General features: G+C 27.8%; 1 protein-coding gene across 1 annotated transcript in view; it reads left to right on the forward strand.

Annotated features, from left to right (window-relative positions):
* Window positions 1–75: 75 nt before the first annotated feature.
* Window positions 76–23,175, forward strand: part of LOC107444093 (protein arginine N-methyltransferase 7) — a 29,020-nt gene continuing 5,920 nt past the window's right edge. Inside the window, exons 1-13 of the mRNA XM_016058174.3 lie at window positions 76–324; window positions 2,244–2,280; window positions 3,804–3,953; window positions 4,103–4,211; window positions 5,813–5,925; window positions 7,373–7,605; window positions 8,705–8,888; window positions 10,424–10,545; window positions 15,181–15,310; window positions 17,255–17,338; window positions 19,394–19,531; window positions 21,606–21,842; window positions 22,246–22,403. Of these exons, the coding sequence (XP_015913660.1) occupies window positions 230–324; window positions 2,244–2,280; window positions 3,804–3,953; window positions 4,103–4,211; window positions 5,813–5,925; window positions 7,373–7,605; window positions 8,705–8,888; window positions 10,424–10,545; window positions 15,181–15,310; window positions 17,255–17,338; window positions 19,394–19,531; window positions 21,606–21,842; window positions 22,246–22,403 (1,790 nt within the window). The 5' untranslated portion in view covers window positions 76–229. The remainder of the gene's footprint in view (window positions 325–2,243; window positions 2,281–3,803; window positions 3,954–4,102; window positions 4,212–5,812; window positions 5,926–7,372; window positions 7,606–8,704; window positions 8,889–10,423; window positions 10,546–15,180; window positions 15,311–17,254; window positions 17,339–19,393; window positions 19,532–21,605; window positions 21,843–22,245; window positions 22,404–23,175) is intronic.

Below are 23,175 nucleotides of genomic sequence, written 5' to 3' on the forward strand. Positions count from 1 at the left end.
CGACGATTGATGGTGCATGCAGTGAGAACGGTGCTTTATACTGTTTGAAAAACTGGCAACGGCATTAAGGCAACCAATCAATCTATCAATACTGAGCAGTGTTTATATTTACATTGATTGATGGAAATGAAAATTCCGAAGTTGTTTGAGCGACTTTCTTAAACACGTGGTTTCATGCATTATATTAATCTTAATTTTGATTTATTATCTGAGAAAATTTTGCAGAAACATGAGTATTTTTACGATGAGCATAAATCCTATTAGTGGTAAAAAGGAATGGGTTGAAAAAGATGAATACTATGATTATTTCCAAGAAGTCGCTAGGTTATTTCGATATTATATTTTTGTTCATAATTTTAAAATTACAATATAAAACATGCGTTAAAAAAAGTTTTTATATCTGCAAAAATTAATCATTTTAAACTTGTGCTATTCATTGCTATTTTACAATTTTATTATAGTTCTATATTACCAATTGTAATCCCGGGTAATTCACGAATGTTCTCTCATTTTATCTGGCCTTACTGTGGGAGCAACGTTGGCCCCCCTAATATAGTGCCTCTGAAAAAGTGGCCAACAAATCTGTCCTGTAAAATGCCTGAATTGACGAAATATGGTGGGCACTGGAAATAAAATAAAAAATATTACCAATTGTTCACCTATTTGTTAATTCGGTTGTTTCCTATGTCCCAAAAAGAATCAAATCTAGAGTGGAGTATACATCAAATACAAAATACTATTCAGTTAGCAAATATCAAAATACTATTTAAAAAGTCCAGCAATCTATTCGGAAAACAAAGAAATTACTAGCCTATTTGAATACGAAAAGATAAAAAAGGAGAAAGTAAATTCAAGTGGAGAAAGCTAACCAAAACATTTTGTGCATCACAGAACAAATTTATTATTATTAGTAAATAGTCTGAAAATACATATATATATATATATATATTTTCAAATGTGAAACAAAAGCATTTTACATAGTGTTCTGTTGAATGTAGTGTGTATTGAACATAATAATCGCCATCTCTAAACACTAATTTTCTTTTCAATTGATTGTAGTGTGTTATTAAACATAGTTGCTATCTACAAATGAATTTATTTTGTATCTAATTTCTGATGATTTGAAGGGTGTCAGTTAACATAATAGTTATTATCTATAATCAGATTTTTTTAAACAATAATTGCTATCTATTGACAGATTTTCTTATAGTATATTTAAAAAATTAATTGAAATTTATACATAAATATACAGGTACCAGGTGTCTGTCCAGACCAAATTTACTACCATTTAGGGGTACCTTCACAAACTCAACTTTAGGAAAAGCGGTAGAATATACTTTTTCTTAAAATTTTATTTTTGTGTCCCTTAAGAAACAATAAATCCATATTTTTACCACATTTTTGTGTTGATTTTTTAATATAAATTTTTTATTTTCAAAAATTATGTCAAAATTTTCACAAAATAATTACCTCTCAGAAAAGACAGACCCCTTTGTACATAAATAAGCAAATTTATGCCGAGTATCAATATATATTAATAATCCTTATAATTTAATTTGCATTAATTTACTACAATAACAAAGTAAAGATTATAGTTTTGATTTAAAGAAAATAGTTTTTTCTTTTGAGAGAGAGCTTTTATCTTCTCGTAAAATTTTGAAGTAGACTAGTTAAAAAAGCCTCAACAAAATTTTGTTAAATCTAAATCATAGAATTGGATTTATTTATTAACAGGTCCTGCAATGGACTTTAAAAAGAAATGGTTGCCAGTAGAATACCAAAGTCAAGTATCCCTGGCTGCTGTCAGTAAGCGGGTGGGTGGCCACTTTGAACAGAATGCAAAGAGACTGAGGGCTTGTGGTCATTGTTAAACTGTTCTACAGTAAAGTGCTCAACTTAACCAATTCTGAGCAATTTAGATTTCAATCTTTTATTTTATGTGTTTAATATAAAGGAATGAGAGCTTAAATAATTATTAAAATACTTATTGTCTTTTTTCTGCTATTGAAATGTCATCTTTAGACCATAGAACTTCCAGCATATTTTTTTAGCATATAGTGATAATTATTTTATATATGTAATAAAAAGTAAATTAATGTTTAATCTGAAACATAAAAGGCGATTTAATATAGTAATAATAAAATATAGTAACATGTTTAATTCCTCTTGCTTACTTAGGTTTATTTATTTTTTGAAGATTCTATTGACTTTTATCTCTAACAATAACCATTAATGTTTTTTAGATCATCGTATGCTGATATGCTTCATGATGCAGAAAGGGTAAGGGTTAATAAACATGTTTTAATGTGTTTTTATCAATTTATGTACAATTAAGTAAAAAATAAAAGCTTTAAAAAGTATTCAATCAAATAAAAGAAAAATATTAGATTTATTGCAATTAGTAAAAAACTGAATAAATTTTAATGATACAAGAAATAATTGTTCACAGTGACTATTATCCTAATTTGGATGCACATAATGTGTCAACAAGTGATATATCCTCAAATTTTATGTCTCTGTTTAGATTGCTATGTCGTTTCCATTATTTTTTAACAGTTGAATCCATAAAATAAAGGGCAGTGAATGTATTCATTCCTTTTGCTGGAGAAAAATTTGTGTAGCCTCTCTTTCTGAATTGGTGACTGATCCAGTTGAATTAGATAACTGGAATGTATCTGCACTAGTTTATGCTTTTTAACTCAATCTGTTTACATTGCATCCTCCTTTTTACTTCAATTTACCTTTTTACCTATGTTTTTTTTCCTCCATTTATGCTTTTTGCATTCTTCACCATTTCAGGAAAGGCAGCATCGTAACTATTTCTCTTCCCTTGCTAATATTATCAATGCTTAAACAGAGCTCATTCTAGGCAGAAAAAAGGGCAGGGTGCAAAAGTTTAAAAAAAGGGGATTATTATTCTAAAAAAGCAATAATTTCTTTCTATGGGCTTTACACGTTCTATTAAAAAACATTGTCAATTAGTAAAAGAAATTTTTTTTTTTTTTACTTTACTAAAAGTAGCAAGGCAATCATATTACTAATTTTTATTAATAAATTAACATATATATCGAGTTAATTAGTTAATTAGCTTTGTAATTTATTTAAAAGACATGTATATAATAATAAAATAAATGTATGTTTTTAAGAGTCTGTAGTTATGATTTAATGATAGTGTGGGTAACTGCAAACTTTCAAAGAAAAGTGCAGCAATGGCAAACTAAATAAAAAGAGTTGAAAATAACATAAGTTTAAGAAATCCATTGTAGAGTTTGGGGGGAAAAATAAGGAAGGGTTGAGGAAAGAAAGGGCAAAATGGGTATGGAGTCTATTATATCAGGGCACTAATTTACTTCAGGGGTAGCAGGGTGGATTCATTTGACTAAAAGGGCAGCAGGGTGCTGCGCCCTGTATACCCTGCCTAGAATGAGCTCTGGCTTAAATAGAATTTCAGGTAATTGATAAAAATAAAAATTGGTTTTTGATGAAGAAAAAAAAATTTTTTTAACTTATTATTATAATTTGTAACAATGTATAAAAATCTCAATATTGAATTTTAATTTTGTCGTTAATGTTGATTTTACTATTGTGCAGTAGTATAATTGTTTAAATATATTTTAAAATATTTAATTCTCTAAACCGCTATATTTTAGTTACTGTCCAATGTGAGTAGATTTAACATCAGTGCTTCTTAAGAGAATTTTTTTGTTCATTTTGAATAAATGTATTTAAATTAAAATTATTAAAACTTACCTTTTTTTTAACTAACTATTTGCCTAAATTTTTCAAACACATAATTTCTTTAGAATCAGAAGTATAATGCTGCAATTAAAAAAGCTGTACAATCAATGAAAGATCAAGGTAGATTGGCCAAAGTTTTAGATATCGGAACTGGAACAGGGCTGTTATCCATGATGGCTGCCAGCTGTGGTGCTGACACCATTACTGCTTGTGAGGTAATAATTTATAGTTATATTTTTCAAAACTTCTAATCAAATTATAATTCATTAGCTTATTAATTTATTTTCTACTGAGTTTTTTGTCTCTTTTTTTATTTGCTATGTATATAAAAATATTAATCCTAATATTATAAATTATATGTTAGGTGTTTCAACCAGTTGCAAAATGTGCTGAAGATGTAATAAAAGCAAATAAGTTGGATCATAAGATTAAAATTATTTTGAAGCATTCTACAGACCTAACCGTTGGACCAGGTTTTTATTTATTTCATTATTTGTATTAAGCATGTAAAAAGATAAGTAGAGTAGAACTCCAGTTATCCTAATTAACCAAGACCATATTTTATCTATATAGTTAAATATTTGGCTAATTGACTAAATTGAAGGGGAAAAAAGTTTTTTTTTATAAGTGAGAAAAAATATTATAAATTTTATTAATCTTACAACTACAAAATAGACTTTTTTCATAAACTTTGTTAGAAAGTTTTTGTTAATTTAATACAATTAACATCTTTTGCGCAGAAAATACCATATCAGAGCAATGTGTCCCATAAGGTGATCTTTATTTCTAGAATTCTACTGTACTTTTGCAAAAATATTTATTACTTAACTTTGTTGACGGAGCTATAGTAAATTATAAAAGATCTCAGAATAATATCAACTATTCAGAAAAACAAATTGATTCCTGTGAAATATTAAGACAAAAATCAGATGAAGATATCCCTTCCCTTAACTGTCTTTGCTTGCATCATTATTTTATCCGCTTTTTTTTTTCTTTTTTTATTCGCAATGCATTGGTCAACATTCATGTTAAACTTATTTTATTATATAATCTAAAAATCCAAACGAAAAGTAAATAAGCCACAATTCTTGCATATTTTGATATTAAATCATTAAAGCTGGTATTAGTAAAGAATTCAAATTTTACATACAGTACATAAAAACATATTTGGAAAGCTTCATTGAAGGAAATAAAAAAGAATCTGTTGGATTGCAATGAAATATGTCTGTATTATTTTTTTTTTTAATAAATAAATATAGATATAAATAGAAAACTTGGTTAATTTAAACTGCCCATTTATGAGAGTTATCGGTTTATTGGAAGAGAACAAAGGCTCATATTGTATGCCTCTGGCAAACATTTTTGGAACCATTTTTCATATCTGAAGCAAATGAATATCTTTATGTGAACCCAAATTATTGTACAGTAGGGAACTGATTATCTGGAACGATCGGGACCATCGCTATTCCGGATAACTGATTTTTCCGGTTTTCTAAATCGCTACAAAAAGCTGTTTTTTTATTGTTAAACCCAACTAAAAAAAAATTTGGAAATAATCTTAAAAAGAAGACAAAACAATGAAGTAATACACTAATGATTATTTCCGAAATGATGGTAAGGTAAACATCTTTCAAAAAAGAAGAAAAATCCTAAAATCTTATGAGGGAAAAAAAAAAAAAATTTTTAAATAGCGGGAAAATTTATCGAATTTCATTCCGGTTTTTTGGTTTTCCGGTTTACTGATTTCCGGATAACGGGTTCTGTACTGTATAAGAAAATGAGTAAAGTGTTACAATTTACATAATGAGGTTTGACTTGAAAATCCTTTAAGTTTCAAGCATATTTAAAATGTCTTGTAACATTTTTAGCTGCACAGAAAAATAAATTTGACTTTATTTTTTCAGTGTTATATAAAAAACCTGTGTAAAAATTATGTTAATTAATGATTTAATTTTGTTCTTCGTGAAGCTTCAATGACCTATTAATTATTAATGTTTAATGTTAATTTTTATATTGTTCAAATGTATAAATAATTATTATGTTTTTATTAAAATATACTTCATTTCATATACAGATGGTGATTTAGCAGAAAAAGCAAACATTTTAGTTGCAGAAGTGTTTGATACAGAACTAATTGGAGAAGGTGCTCTCAAAACATTTTATCACGCTACCAAAAATTTATTAGAGGTAAAACATTAGCTTTCTATATTATTTAAGATAATACCATTTTATTTATTAATTTTACATTTGTTTCTTTATTGAATGTGTTTTTACTATTCTTAGAATATTTTAATATATAATAGTTTTAATTTTGAAGCAAAATTTTTATAATTCATTAAAATTTTTATATATAAAAAGTTGTATAGCAAGTGCTGTATATTTATTGTTCTATGATTTAAAAAATATTGTTTTGTTACAGTGTAACCCATTCGTTGCGGTATAACCCATTTTCTCTTATCATTGAATGAAAATCGAGTGACAATTACTAAAATAATGAGTTTTATGCTTACTCGGCACACCCGAAGTTAAGCACGCCTGAAACAACCTGTTATTAGCTAAGGAGCTTGTGAAGGTCAGGGCTTTGCCATTTTGAGACCAAAGGCATGTTGTTAGCAATGTTATCATCACTGCACTCCGGTCGCCATGATCGGGACCATCGCTATTCCGGATAACTGATTTTTCCGGTTTTCTGAATAGCTACAAAAAGCTGTTTTTTTATTGTTAAACCCAACTAAAAAAATATGTATATAAATATTTGGAAATAATCTTAAAAAGAAGAGAAAATGATGAAGTAATACACTAATGATTATTTCCAAAATGATGGTAAGGTAAACATCTTTCAAAAAAGAAAGAAAAATCCTAAAATCTTATGAGGAAAAAAAAAAAAAAAATTTTAAATGGCGGGAAAATTTATCGAATTTTGTTCCGGATTTCTGATTTCCGGATAACAGGTTCTATACAGTATTAAGTCTTCAGGAGAGGAATTAAAAAACATGTTTTTTTATGATAAATTTTTATTTTTCTAAATTGTTTCTAGCTAAATTTGTAAATATATACTAACTTAATATTTTTTTTAAATTTATAATACTTTATTTATTTATTTTTTATAAAAATTTTATTTTTAAATTTTTCTTATGTAAAAGGCTATTAAGCGGACCCTATACTGCGGGAGAAACTCAATATACCATATTCTGCCTTATATAAATTAGTAATTTAAAATTTATAGCTTAGAGAAAAGCGAATTCAAATAAACTTGGTAAACCATGAAATTTTAAATGCTGATAAAATGTTTTTAAAATGCAAACAAATAATTGGAAGATATCTTTCTCACTGTGTAATCCTGCCACAATTTGCTGGAAATTTTTTTTTTCAGCTTTCAAAACTATATGGTTTTCTCTACATTTACCTAAATCCACTGTTTCTAATTTCAAATTACTGAAAGGGAATTTGTAATAAAAGATTTTTTCCGCAGTATGGTGTTCACCTAAGTTACTGAATTGGATTGCTGATTTCTATAACTGATACTTAATAATAAATAACATTTCCGAAGTTTAAAGATACATATTAGTCTATTTTATTCATTACATATGAATTAATATTATCTTTAGATGAATTATATTGCTTTATCTTTCAGGAAGACTGCATTGTTATACCGTCAGCCGCTTCAGTTTTTGTTCAAATTATTCATTCGCCCATGATATCAAAGTGGAATAAACTTCTACCTGTTCATGTGGGACCAAACCAAGTTATAATACCTCCAAAAATTGTGGCTGCATGTCCTGGTTCAGCTGCAGTACATGATATACAAATGTCTCAAGTACCCGCTGATAAATTTACAGCTTTAACCGACCCAACATCTGTCTTTAGGTATGACTTTATATTCATTCCTTTTTTAATTTTTGTGACACTAAGTATTTATTTTAAAACATTGTTGTTTATCATTTGATTCTCTTCAAATTTTGCAAATAGTCAAACAGAAAAATATTTTTTGTCTTCTTTCTTAATCATTGACCTGAAGAAAAAAAACTGATTTCTGTTGGAGACGTGGGGCAGCAATTTGAAACTGTGCATTTACAGGACTGCGTGGAAGTCAGGGAACTGGCCTTTCATCAGAAAGGTTCTGGGTTCGAATCCCGGACGAGGCATAGATATTCTTTCATTCTCTGTACTATCTGTCCTTACAGTGGGAGCAATGTTGGTCCCCCTAATATAGTGCCCCTGAAAGAGTGGCCAAAAAATCTGCCCTGTAGATGCCTGAATTTGCAAAATGTTAACACAGGCAGCCATCGAAAATTAAAAAGAAATGTTTTACATACAAAACCATTAGAGGGTTTAAATATAATAATTTAATACTTTTCTTATTTCATCTTAATAAAAAGAATTCTGCATTTTAATTTACATTGAAAAAATCATTTTTTTTTTTTTTTTTTTTTTTTTTTTNTTTGTTTTTTTTTTTTTTTTTTTTTTATTCAAAGCTGATTTTAAAATTAATTTAAGAAGGGAACTTAACTCAAAAGAAACTTATAACAAGAGAGTTATGAAATTAAAAAGTTTTATAGTCTAAAAAATTTTAAAATTGACATTGTATGTATGTAAACAAAATATGATTCATTAAATTCTATATACAAAATTATAGGTTTAAAAAGAAATTTATGCTTGATTGTTTTTTGAAAGTACCCAAAAAAAACGGCAAAGTATATGAAAAAAGCCTCCTAACAATGGAAATATAAATAGGTGATTCCCAAACATTTACATTTATTACTTTCACTGTTTGCACCTGACTGGGGAAAAATTGCACGGTAAAGATAAAATATGATTCTGATTTTCATTGAAATTTCCCTGATATACCTGGGAAAGTTAGGGAATTTCTTTCCTGAAATTGAATGGGAATGTTATAAACTGTTTTAATATGAAAACTGTTATAATCTTATTCTTATATTTTTCATGCTGAGATGCTTTCTTTTAGGTTTGATTTTACTGGTAAAAAAAATATTGAAATGAATGAAACTTTTATAAAACAAGTTCCTGTGATCAAAAAAGGTGAATGTGAAATGGTATTTATGTGGTGGGATTTGAAAATGGATATGGATGGTGATATCATTCTAAACAATGGACCAAAATGGGTACAACCTGAACCAAAAAATGCTCAGGTGAGTTTACAAGCTTGTCAAAATCATGAAGTTGCATAAATAGTCAAGTGATGATGTATGATAATGTACCAGTGGTGACTGCTATGGTGAAATTTAAGAAGTTCTTCTTGGCTTTTCCAATTATTATAAAACTATTTTTTGTCAAATAGTGATGTTGTACTTTTTTAAAGAAATAATTTTATTCTTTTTTAATCCCTTAATGCCCGAGTGAGAATTTTCTCTAATATTCAGCTCTTTGAAATTAAATGTCATAAAATTGACTGAAAAATTATTAAAGAAGTTCCTAACTGAAAAATTTCCATTTTCTTCATAAAAATCAAAAGAAAAATTTTTTAAAGTTATGGAACTCAGTGCAAAATGCTATCATTTTCTAAAACTGTGTTACACAATGTCAAGTCAAAGAATTGAGTGTCAAGGGGAAAAGTATTCTTATAATTGTATTTACAATGTATTAATTATTATTTATATTTAGTGAATACAAATTAACTAATTAAAAATTAGCTGAATGTAAAAAAAATTTCCAAGACATAAGAAAAGCGCATTTCAAGTTAGTCTTCAAAATGAAAAATGGCTACATTATCGACAAAATGATTGATGAAATTCTAAAAAAAGAAAACGATTACTAAAAAAGGAATATCTAAGGGAAAAAAAGGAATGTCTAAAAATAATATTAGTTTTTGTCAAAAAAGTAAATTCTGTGAGCTTTAGGTGCCTCATTCAGAGAGAATTGTGTTCTGGAAAAAGTTCGGATTTTTCGCTAATTGCGATCCAGAAATATCAGGAAATCCAAGGTCCAGAAATCAGCGATCCCATTTATGTATAAAAATTCTTCTATATTTTATTCAAAAATATTAGAGCTGGAATATATATTTGGCATCTCTTTCATTTGCAAATTATTTTTTTTTCCTGGTCGAATAATAAATGTGATTAGAGATAAAAGTAAGCTTATACATAATTATTTATTTAAATTATGTTGCATATAATTTATTTAAAATTTCATGTTGTGAAAATATCAATGATTTAAATTCATAAAGACGTTAATTTTTTTAAATATGTCATTGATCATTTTACACAAGAAGTTTTCAGGATTTTTGAGTTGGGCTTACAATCACCACTGATCATTAAATTGATCTCAAAAAAATAATGGTAATAATTGTCTTTCTTTATTGATTTTTTTCTTATGAGGCTATATTTTTCTGATTATATTGCATATTGATAAAATTCTGAAAAAAAAATAATGTTAACTTTATGTAAAAAAAAAAAAAAAAGGAATTTCTGTGAGATTCATGTGCATCATTTAAATTATCTCTAAAGAATCTCTTTAGTGATTTTTATGATTATATTGCATATTCATAAAATTCTGGAAAAAAAATAATGTTAACTTTATGCAAAAAAAAAAAAAAAAAAAANAGAGCGACACTCTGTCTCAAAAAAAAAAAAAAAAAAAGGAAATTCTGTGAGATTCATATGCATCATTAAAATTATCTCTAAAGAATCTCTTTAGTGATTTTTCTGATTATGTTATTCATTTTTAGTGGAGAGACCATTGGATGCAAGCTATATATTACTTACCTGAGACTTGTTCTGTGCAAGAGGGAGATAAAATCACATTAACTGCTTATCATGATGAGTACAGTTTGTGGTTTGCCATTCCCAAGTATTACTGATGTTTTTTTCATTTATGCATGTGTATGTTATGATTGACATTTCATAGCCTTATTCAAGTGCCTCAACTTTTTTTTCCCAGCATTATACATTTAATTTTATATTAGTGTTAAAATGGCTCGGAATTGAAAACTATTTTGCTTGTTATTGAATTATTAAAAAATCACGAATTATTGTGATAAAATCTCATTATTGAAATATATTTTTAACAATTTGATTGTGCTGTTTCTGAACATTTAAATAGGTCATAAGAAAAATTAATTACTACTTGTACTTTGATTTTTATAGTTTCAGATCCCTTGGAATTTCTTCAAAAATTTAAAACATGATTATCCTCTTATATGCTGTTCTCTTACTGACACTAAGTAAATCTAAAAATCATGAAGAAATAAAAAAATATATACATATTTTGGTGCATAGTGTTTTTAAAAAGTACTTTTAAATGTGCATATTTGCAATTTTAATTTTTAAAAGCCCTTAGAGGTGCTTTTTTTATTGGGTGTTTTTTAGTACTTTATTTTCCATTTTCCACAATGAGATTACTTAGCATGTCGATTTTCACCACGAATGATACAAAAAGCGAGGTTTTCACATTGTACAGGGCTTCAAGTGCAGCGCATATTGCGCATTTTGCGCCAAATCGGTATATTTGCGCATTACTGCGCAGAAACGACATTTTATGTTAAATTTGCGCCGAATCTGCGCCAAAAATGTTTTGGGGACCAACTAAACATTGCCAAATTTTAATAGCAAAAGAAAATTTTTTCTCTTGTTGATTTCATCGTTATTGATGTACCATCGTCTTCGTCAATGGAAAGCTAATGGCCTTCTTGCGCTATTCTATTTATAGATTAGTACCATGATCCTTGAATTAACTAGGGGACCATCCACTAAGTACATAATTTCATGTTGATCCTCAGAACAGTCAAGAATCACAAAGCTTCATAACCTCAAACTTTCTATCTCCGTTTTATTCATGTAATTAGATAAAGATAAGATTAAATAAGGATAAAAACTAATTGAGTTTCATAACTTAATTTTTTTATATGAGGGACCATCCACTAAGTGCAGATTGTTTTTAAACAATTATTTTACTTTGTTACTTTTTAAAAAAAAAAATTTTTTTTTTACTTATTGCATTTTATTATTGTATTATTACCTTCAAAATTTTCAGTGCTCTTATTTTGTTTTAGGAAATAAATTAATAATATTTAGAGGCAAGATTTTAAATAAGTATGAAGAGAGGGGTTTTCAATATTTTAAATGCAGCAAAAAATCTTATGTTTTTCAGATTTGTCATTCAAAAATACTTTAATTCATCTCTTAATGATTTGATTTAAAACAATTGATATAAAAAATTTTAATTATCACAGATTTGTTAAATATTATGAGTGTAGGGACAATATAATAATTTACTTCTGACAAAATTTTTTTAGCTTCAATACTCATTGTATTTGCATTTAAAAATTATTTAATTTTTTTTAATCATTTCATTAATGCAGTACTTTATAAGTAACCAATTTTAATAAAAATTTATTAGGGGCCATTCACTAATTTACATTTGTAATATAAATTTATTAAAGTTTTCTTAATTTGCTTAATTCTTTACATATTTTTATAAATTTGGTATGATCAATATTAATCTTGTTAATGTTGTGTTGAATATACTATTACAAATAACATTTATTTAAATTTTAATAAAATTACACTCGATAACCTTAAATAATAGTTAAATTAATTAGAGTTTTGAATTACCTTTTACAGAATTAAATAAAGTAATTATTAATTTAAAAAATAGTATGAGCCACTCAATGTTGAATTTATTAAATTTTTTTTTAATATTTCGGCAATATTAAATAAATTTTTAGGTCTTTTCCACACTGAAACACCATTGATTCACTTGCTGTATGATGAAATGCTGTTCCTAGTTAAAGCATTGTTAGGACGTTTTTTTTAAAGAGTTTTGGTTTTCATGTTTGTCAGGAAAGGACTTAAAATCATTGGATGTAGAAAACGCAGAAATTTGGCAAAATTCAAATTTAATAGATGTTGGACTAGATACCACAAAGGTCATGACATCCTTATCTTCTTCAGAAAAAAAAATTATGTATTTAGGTGTCAGATCTTTTTACTTGGCATGCACAAAACATTTATTAAAAGCATTGCCTCTAAAAAATAGGTTGCTGTGCCCTCTTAAAGTGTTGCATCCTGTAATGAGAATGGAAGAAACTTCTATTAAGTCAATAAGATATCTGGCAACAGTAACCCCATCCATTATAAAACCTGGAGAGGCATCTTTGTTACTAGATGAAGGGGGCAAGGTTACATGGGGAACCAGAAGGTTATTCTTCTGACTCAAATGAATATGCACAAATTGATGTGTTTTGGAAAAACTATTTTGTGAAGAAAGATAATTTGGGAAATATCAAATATCCTCTTATAACAAAGCTCTATTGTGCGTACCACATGGGAATGCCGATGTTGAAAAAGGTTTAAGTGTGATCAAAAAGCTACTTGACAATAAGGCAAGTTTAAATTTGCATAGTGTTAATGGTTTGAGAGAAGTTGTGTCACATATCAACAAAATAGGGGTTTAAATAACTTTTAAGTTCACAAAGATATGATTAAAGTGGCTCATGCAGCATTTAAAAATTATTCTGCTCGACTAGAGGTTGAGAAAAAAGAAAGCAAAAAACACTGAAACTGAGGAAAGCAGATTGAAAGCTGCTGAAATTGATTTGCAAAAAAAATTGAAGGCTTCTCAAGATCTCTTAGCCGCAGCTAAAAAAATATTAAAGATGGGTAAAATAATAAAGACATGTCGATTATAGAAAGCGGACGGATCCTCTTATCTGAGGCTAAGTCGAGGATAGCAGAATATTTAACAGCATTGGAAGGTACCAAAAAGAAACTTAATTTGTTAATGCAGGGACCTTCAAAAAAGTGTAAAAAATAAGATATGTTATTAATGGACAAAATTAAAAATTCTTGTTATTAAATTCTTCTTTTAATTCTATTTATTAAATATGCTCCAAATCTTTGTTTTGCTGCTCCAAAATTGCTTTTTTGTTGCTCCAAAGATGCTCCAAAACCATGTTTTGCCACTTGAAGCCCTGCATTGTACCACTCAATGCTTTCACAATCCATTTCAACCTACTGTCGGTTCCTAGCATATGAAAGCGCCAATCATTCTATATATTTGATGAAATAATTGCTAGTGAGCATGTGGGTATACTGAACTTGATTCGGTAGAAAGGATTCTTATGTTCTCATGTGCAACTCTGCTACATTTTGCAAGAAATTGTCAATTTTAGGCTTTATTTTATGCCCTCTGAAATGGGACCAAGAAATATCTGGAATTTTTGCCGATTGTGAGGATCAATGAAACATTGCAAACTTTTTTTCCCTAATAGCAAAATAAAATTTTATTTCTATTGTCAAGAAACTACTATCAAGAAAAGAGTTTATTTTATCATGATCATGTAATTATTTTCCATTTTGTAAATGTGTATGTATGCAGATCTTTGAACAGTAGGAGGAAAAAATTCTTATTAGTACACATGTCCTAATTTGAGCAATTTTTTTTTAAAAAAAAAAAGTGCTTGAAAATATTTTTGAATGCTTAAAAGATGCTTATTGTTTGTTTGAAAATTTGGCTACGTACCCTGTTTTAATTTCTTATTGATTAATTTGGCTGCTTTTTTTTAAATCTAAGTTCAGTGTTATGAATTGAAAGGCATATTATTAATGTGTGCTTAAATGTTCGATTCTGCACTGTAACTTCTGTTTAATCAGACATTAATAAATTAAATATTTTTGCACTGAACTTTATTGTACTTAAAACTTAACTTTTTACAATAATTTATTCCTATGGGTCTTCAGAAACCTTGTTTAAGGTCCAGTTCTTCAACCTGTGGCTTGCAATTCATTGTTGGTTTCCATAAAATATGCTTTTTTTCATCTAAGCAAACGTTTTATATAATTGCACAAAGATTTTTATTATAATAGTTAATTGATTCCAGGCAATAATTAAAATTTGGAAGCTAAAAGTGACCATTTAGCATGTACTTATAAAAACAATAGATTATTTAGCATCTTAATACTCCTTTAAAGACTCTTATAAGAGAGAGTTGATTTCAACAACTAAATTGCATTCAAACTTTTCATTTATATCCGTGTGTAAATCACTAGGTAGATACTTAACATTCAAGATCTTTCTTAAATATGATTTGCTTCTTCCTTAAATTGTATCATTCTTCTTAATATCATAATCTCACTGAGAGATACATTGCACTTAGTACAGTTTTACTCATTTGATTAGCACATAGAGATAAGGATATTAATTTGGTTCCTATGCAGATTGAATACTAGAGCTTATTTATCCTCAGTTGGCTGACATTATCAGAAATATGAGTGAAAAAAAAGTTACAAATTGTATCACCTTCTATTTTCTTCTTTATTTCTATACTATATTTATGCTGTATTTTTTAAATGCGCATAACGTAAGATTTTTATTAAAATGATTTTTAACTTAAAAGATGAGATTTTAAAACACAATGCATAAATTTATGTGCATATTTTGAATATGGTAAGGATTATTATAATCAACTGACTTCTAACATTTTAGAACAAATAATAAGAAGATTGCAGATAGCCCAACATGCAATTGCCTAGTTCATGTTACAGATTCACGGATGAGAATAGGCATGAAAAATGACATGCAGAGAAATAATAACTACATGTCTATGCTGAAAGAGGTATGTGATGCATAATTTATTTGGGAAAATGTATTTAATTTGTGTGACCTTATAATGTAAATTTTCTGTGCAGATATGTATTTTTGCATTTTGACACTTCAGTATTTTACATTTTTTGAAATCAATCTTCTACCAGCCTCCTTCTATGTTTAATTTTGCAATATAAATTCAAACAGCTTCCTGTGTGATGTAATTTTTATACATTTGAGACTAGGCTGAGCTCTTATATATATTCTAGAAAAAATAACTGAAAGGGAAATTGATTAAAAAACTCTCATTATACAGTTCGGAAAAGATAAAGTTATTTCCCATTATGATATCAAGGTTCAAATTGTTTATGAGTGTGTAATGGTGTTACATGTACTTTTGTTTTTTTTTTAATCAATTTATTTTATGCACTTTAAACTTTTTCAAAGTTAAACTTAAGAGCCCCTTTATCTTCCAACCATACTCAACTGTAGAAGGGATGAAAACAGGAAAAGAAAATTCAAAATATGTAATCTTTTTTTTTTTTTTTAAATTTTCTCAAGCTGATGACGAATGTTTACTCTATTTGCAGTATTTTTTGATGCACTGAAAATAAAAGGCCACTCAATGACAATTTGAGTTATAAATAGTGTTATATTTTAGAATCTGTATTTATTTTTTCTGAGAAAACTATGCCAATACAATTCAACTACACAATCAACAATTTTTGATATATAGTTAGATAGTATACTGTAGCCTGTCTTTAGATTTTCGATAAGCATCTTTGTTTTTATGCAATCAATGTTAAAATAATTTTTTAGGGCCATCTAAATTAGTTTTCATCAGTTTTAACTGTAATAAAATTAGGTTTTGAAAAAAATCTGAACACTTAGAAACTTAGTTTTAAATTACTTACACAAAACCGCAGATTGCTTTTAAGTTTTGAGGAAAAATTCATGGAAATTCTAAAAATTATTGAGTGCTATTTTTCTGTATCTAATATAGCAACCTCTTTATTTCCTACCTAAAGACATACTAAAAGACATTGTGCTGTCCAATAATACTATATCATAAAAATTTAGTTAAGAACGAAAAATATTAAGAAAACACAAATTAAAATTTTTACCTAAAATCCAAAATGGCTGTGTAGTGTCTTCTTTATAGGGTAAAGTAAAAATTTGTGCATTTTATATTTGTTACATTATTCTTGCTAAGGCATGATTTGAGATCCATGCTTGAATTGGAAATCTAGTTTTTTATTGCTTTTGTTATAGAAATATGCACGTAGCAATAAAAATATTTATTAAATATGTAAACAAAATAAATTACATGTTGTATACAAACATGTAATTAACATATAAAACAACTTATATTGCTGCTTGGTAGCCTTAACAGTTTGACATCTTCAAACCCAAATGAAATATTCAAAATAATAGTAGATAACTGAACAAAGAAAAAAAAGAACTTTTTAATCTGATACCATAATAAAATATTTAAGCTGCCCATTATAAATTTCATACTTATATCACCACAAAAGGACAGTTTATTTTCTGTTATTAAGTTTTCCAAGTAGGCAGCTGTTTCATTCATACTTATTAAAAGATACATTACTTCAAATCTGAACTTCTTAAAAGATTTTCTCTGTGTTTAAGACAGAAATTCTCTATTCTGTTGAAAGATTTTCGTAAACAATTATATTTATGCTGACTTTAAAAATCAGTAAAAATACCATAAAATTCGGTTAGTTTTTAAACATAAACTCAAGATAAAAGTTTACATATTCTGTGTGCAATTTTATTCTTGTGTTAATCAAGATAATAATTTACTATTATCTTCCTGTGACTAAATTTGATGATGTTTGTTTATTAGAATGGCAATATGATTCTTTTTGTGTGTTTATTTAGAAAGTATATCATGCTATATATTTTTTTTATTTTTTTTTTATACTTTTTATTTTACATTGATTGTTTATTACAGATTATTTCCCCTTCATCCATTTGTCTTTCCATTAGTGATGGTTCACTTCTTCCTCTAATTGCTGCAAAATTAGGTGCTAAAAAGGTAAGCAATTTTTCTGTTTTTATTATAAATTTCTATTAGTGATAGATCATAATTATTACTCGCACACCAAATAACTATGATTAAAGAAAACATATTTTGTCCTTTGAAAAAAATAAAGGCTAGTCTTTCTTAAAACATTGTCATAGAATTTGTTTTAAAGAATCTACAATGTTGATGAAATTTTTGAGGCCTCTCTGGGATGTAATGAAAATACTCAATTTATGATGATTTATTAACCATTTGAACATCAATTTCAATCTTTTTCACAACTCCAATCTAGCTGTCTTCAATACTGGTGCGATTTGTCGTCTTGTCCTTCAATTAAAAAATAATATAGCTGTGCAATTTCATCCTGAATTGTAACTATTTAAAGATAAATAGCTTTTAATAGTCAGTTGAACGATTTGAAATATTCTATCATTATTTTCTTTTTTTAAATATGGATATAATTTTCTTCTCCTTCGAATAAAATAATTGGATTTTAAGTTTATTACTATAGTTTTATTTTTAAAAGAAGGATATACAGTGGAACCTGTCTAAATTGACCACCCTCGGGACCAAGTCAAATGGTTACTATATAGAGGTGGTCACTTTATAAAGACTCTTTAAAAATGACTCTTTAACCCCTTAACTGCCGCTGGCGTATATATACGTCTCGGCCAGGCGATGCGTTAACTGCCGCAGGCGTATATATATGCTTTCCCGAAGTACAATGCTTTGCATTGCTCTGCTATAAATAGAACTACACCCCCGACTTGACCATGCAGTAAAATGCCCTTGAAAGTGTTTGCAATGAATGTATGTATTACCAATTTCGGGAAGGGGGAATGTTAAAGGGATGTGTTGGAAAAGTTATATCATAATATTTATTGCTTGCGTGTTTCTAATTGAGTAAGGTCGGGTTTATTCTTCTTTCGCTTTCGTTTCCCATGTATATTCGTCGAGAATCCTGCTATCAGTGCAATGAATGTGATGTTGGTTTATGTGTCCAACCATGTTTCAGGATTTATCATACAACAGCTAAGTTTTAACATCTTTCATATTGTATTTTTATTCTTTAATTTAAGTTTTGTATTTTCTTTTTTTTTCCTTTTTCTTCTCTTGTGAAAGTGAACTGTTTTTAAATTGCAAAGCGTGCAGCTTTTCCCCCCACCAGAACACCGCGTAACAAAGCGCACTTAAACAAAAAAATGGTGGCACTGGGGAATGAATCACGTAAATTTTACTCGGCAGGTAAGGGGTTAAATAAAACTTGTAGAAAATGGTCACCTTACTCAGATGCTCACTTTACCCAGGTGGTCACAAGGTCAAGAAAACTGAGATGGGCACAGTATGGGCTGGGCTCTCTATGGGTTGTCATCAGAGTGTCATAGCGTTTTTAAAAAGGGCTTAAAGGTGCTTATTTTCGATTTTCAAAAGCCCTTAAAGGTGCTTTTTTTCATTGAGCGTTTTTAAAAAGTGCTTAGTTTTCCCTTTTTAAAAATGAGATTTTTCCTTTACCATGTTTATTTTCGCTATGAATTATGCAAAAAGACACAATTCACATTGTTTTATTCAATGTTTTGACAATTAATTCAACCCTAATCTATTTTGGTGTATTGTCACAATCCATTTTATGAAAACGCCATTGGCTTTACATGATTCAAAACTTCATGATTTTTGCAAATTATCAAAAACAATGCCAAAAGTTTTTTTTTTTTTTTTGGGCATGACGGTTAAAACAAGATAAACCCGTCAATTGCCAAAAATTTTCCAACCCTACCTAATTGTGTTATTTTTTTAAAGTGCTTAAAAATATTTGAGTGCTTGAAAAATGCTAAAAGGGTGCTTATTTTTTGTTGAATAATTTGGCTACACTGAGTGTTGTGCCACTGAGTTTAGTTTAGAATATTTGATGTAATTTAAGATCAAACACTCAGATTCATATGCATTAAGCAGGAATCATTTTTTAAAAAAGTTTCTGCAGTAAAATTGTTGTTCTTTGGTGTAACAATTTCACTTCACTACTTTCTTGAATTAAACTTTTATTTAAAAACATTATTTTTTTCCATATAGATTTACTCAGTTGAATCTAGTCGTTTTCATTATGATATGATGAAATCATATATAGAAGCTAATGATGAAGCTGATACCATTTGTGTTCTCTCCAAAGAACCAGCTGACTTAACCGGAAAAGATTTAGATATGAAAACGGTTTGATATTTACTTTTTAATTATTGATTTGAAACCTGAAACTAATTGTTTTTATTATTGAAAGCTGTTTTAAATTTAAAACTGTTTTATTTCTTTAATGATTTTATTTCTTGAATTTCATGAATGGTGTTTACTATAAATTTCAGCTAATAGGTTATAAAAAGCATTTCCTAAAGTATGAACTCTCGCTAAGTTGAAAACTTTTTTTTTCTTTTTTAAAATTCAGTTTCAAAAAATAAATTTAACAAACCCATTTAAATTTAACAAAATTTTAATTTAATGTGTGAATTACATTTATGCACGAAATTTTATTTTGCTATAAACATTAAAATTTTAATGAAAGTGAACTGCTTAAATTTTGGAGTTAACTAATCTATAAATTAAGTTTTAAATTTTTCATATTCTTTTTGTAAAATTTATATGTAAAATTATGTATTTTTTTTATTCCTCCCTTCAAAAGCCAGTTAATCTGAATTAAATTTATTTTCAGAATGCACTGAACCTATTTTCTTTGAAAATGATTTTTTTGTAACAAATTTTTTAATAACAATTTTTTTTTTCCGGGCAATTCCTATTCCTATTTTGAGATACTGTTAATTGGCAGCAAAGACATTAAACATGTAGGAAAGTTGTGCCAATATATTAATATTTTCTGTGATAAATGTTTGTTACTTCAAAAATTATATTGAAAGAAGCAACAAAGTGAAAAAAATAATAATATATTTTCTAATTTGCAAAAGCTGGTTATGAAATTTTTGTACATTCTTTCACATCTGAAATAGCACTCAAAATTTGTTAGATAATTTTTTCATACCTTCCTTCCAATATTAGAAAAGTTTTCTACTATTTTGTTAAAATATATAAAGACATATGAAGAAAGACTCACAAATTTCATTTTATAAAAATTACTTGGCAAAATTTCTAAAATTTTGTAACTTCTCAAGTCATGTAATAACTCCCATATCCAGTGTTTGACTACAGCCCTGCTACAATGTATGATTGAGTTGATTTTTATTAGTTTTTATGATACATCACAGTTTTATGAACCATTCTACAATTTAAAATAATTGTAATAATGAGTAATTTATTTTCAAACTTCTGTGTCTATTTATTAAAATATTTATGAGTGCAAAACCTGTTTAATGTTTTAGGTTTTGTTTCAAATAACTTCAGAAGATTTGTGTAACATGAACGAATAATTTATTACTTTTAAGTTACAGACTAAAAGCATGACCTCAAAGTCAGAGTTTTGGTCTTCGCTGAGTTCTACTGGAGGATAAGGGGGGGGGACAATGATAAAGGAGTAATCCCTGGATCTAAAGGAGTCCATTAAGGGAGTTCTCTCTATAGAAAGTAGTTGTAAACATATTGGTTACAATTCTAGTGGCAGAAAACCTCTTGCATGGCAGCAGGAGCTACAGATTATTGCAGCATCTGTAGATTTATTTTCATCTAACTTTTATTTTTAAAAAGCAAACAAAGGAGAGAAAAAATGTGAAATTTCTTGTTGAAACATCTGTAAGCTTGATTCTAATAAAAATTTAAAAACTTAATTGAGAAAGCACAGTGAAGATTAAAAAGTTCTGTTCCTTGATTACAGGCTTAACTGTCTTAGAATTTATTCCGTTTTTTTAGTATCATTGCATAAAATTCAACTTTAAGTTAGAGAACATAAATTCTTTATGTATAATTTTTAACAATCGTAAAAATTAATCGTTTGCAAATATTGCCAGATGTATAATATATTAAGCTGAATTTTTACAAACTCTTTCTTTTATCTTTTTCTTGGTGTGTTGAAGTTGCAGATAAATTTGGATTTATGCAGATAGTGCTTCAGATTCAATCTGTAAACTGTAATGTATTGCCTACTGTTTTTTTCCCCCCAATTTGTAGTGTCATTTTATCTCTTTTCTTTTTATTGATAGATTTAAAAATAATAACTAAAAATAAATAAAAAATCAAATGTTCATTTTATTTTAAATTCAATAATTATTGCATATTTTAAGGCAAAGTAATAAAACAGTAGAAGGTGCCAAAAAACAATTATTTTAATTTTTTTTCTGTCTTTTTGCAGGTTAATGTTTTACTAGCTGAACCTTATTTTGCTAATTGTGTACGTCCTTGGGAATTGATGAGATTCTGGCATTTGAGCTCTATGCTTCGACCATTATTATCAGAAGAAATTCAAATAATTCCCCAAGTTGGAAAACTGAGGGGAGTTGGAGTAGAATTTGATGATTTATGGAAAATTAGAGCCCCTCTGCAGAATGTTGAAGGTTTTGATCTTGCAAAATTTGATGAAATGATTCAGGTATTAAAATTTAATGTCAGATATATAGTTATTCAAATTAAAATACTGACTTTTTAATTAAAACATCTAGGCTCCCTATAATAGACAAATATATGAAATATTTTTTCCTATAAATATTAATTGAGTTGCAATGACTGAGTGGTTAAAGTACTGACTGAACAGTGTGAAAAATTAGGGTCCTTTCTTTATACTATAATTTAATATTACTATTTATATTTTAATAGTAGTGTGGATACTGATTTAAAATTATTACAATTTGATATTATTAATTTTAATCAATTTGATTTGTATTAATTTTTTACATTTTGTGATGTTTAACTTTAATTCATTAGTGAATAATTATTGAATTTATTTTAAATATTTTGATTGTTAAAACTTATTAATTAAAGAATGTTTTTCTTAGAGAGCGATATCACTTGCTGATGCAGCGATTGAACCACATCCGCTTTGGGAATATCCATGCAAACCAGTTACCAAGATATTCGAAATAATAAATTGTGATTTCCTTAGAGACAGTTTTAAGGATTCATTTGAAGCATCTGGTGAAATTGAAATTTCCAAGTATGTATTTTTTTAAATCCTCTTTATTTACTCATAATTTTATTTTCTTGTGTATATTAAAGTTGGTGTTCTGTGTCTACAAAGTGCTGCATTTGTTGACTTTTTTTTTCCTCCTAAATTGTATCTTTGAGTGAATTCATCAGGGATGTGATTTTTTCGTAAATTAGCGGATTTCCGCTTTTTTTTTTTTTTTTTTTTTTCAGATTTTTCCCGCTAAATTCCGCTGAAATTTTTTTTTTTTTTTTGCACAAGTTAAAATATTTTATGAGGAATTAAATTTTCCGCGAAGCAAAAGTATTGAAGTCCTCATTCCTCCCTCAAACATTGATTTTCGTATTTACCTGATTTAAAAGTTGAAAGTTGCAATTCTTAATCAGGCGATTTAAATGTCGTACATTGCGATTCTTATTTACGAGATTTAAAAATCCAATATCGCGATTTGTAATTACGCGCCTTTAAAACCCTATGTAGCGATTCGTATTCACGCGAGCTTAAAATCCAATGTCGTGATTCTTTTTTGCGGTTGTAATATCGAACATTGATTTTTCTATTTATACGTGCTTTGAAAATTAGACAGTGGAATTCGTATTCGCGCTATTTAAAAATTACGCATCGTGATTCGTATTCACGTGATCTAAAAATTACGCATCATGATTTGTATTTTCGCATTTTTTAAATTCGATATAGAGTTTCATATTCACGTGATTTAAAAGCCTCATTTCGGGCCTCGTGATTTAAAAGCCTCAAGCCTCATTCTCTTAATTTAAAATCA

Source organism: Parasteatoda tepidariorum, chromosome 6, assembly GCF_043381705.1.
Source record: "Parasteatoda tepidariorum isolate YZ-2023 chromosome 6, CAS_Ptep_4.0, whole genome shotgun sequence".
NCBI lineage: Eukaryota > Metazoa > Arthropoda > Arachnida > Araneae > Theridiidae > Parasteatoda > Parasteatoda tepidariorum.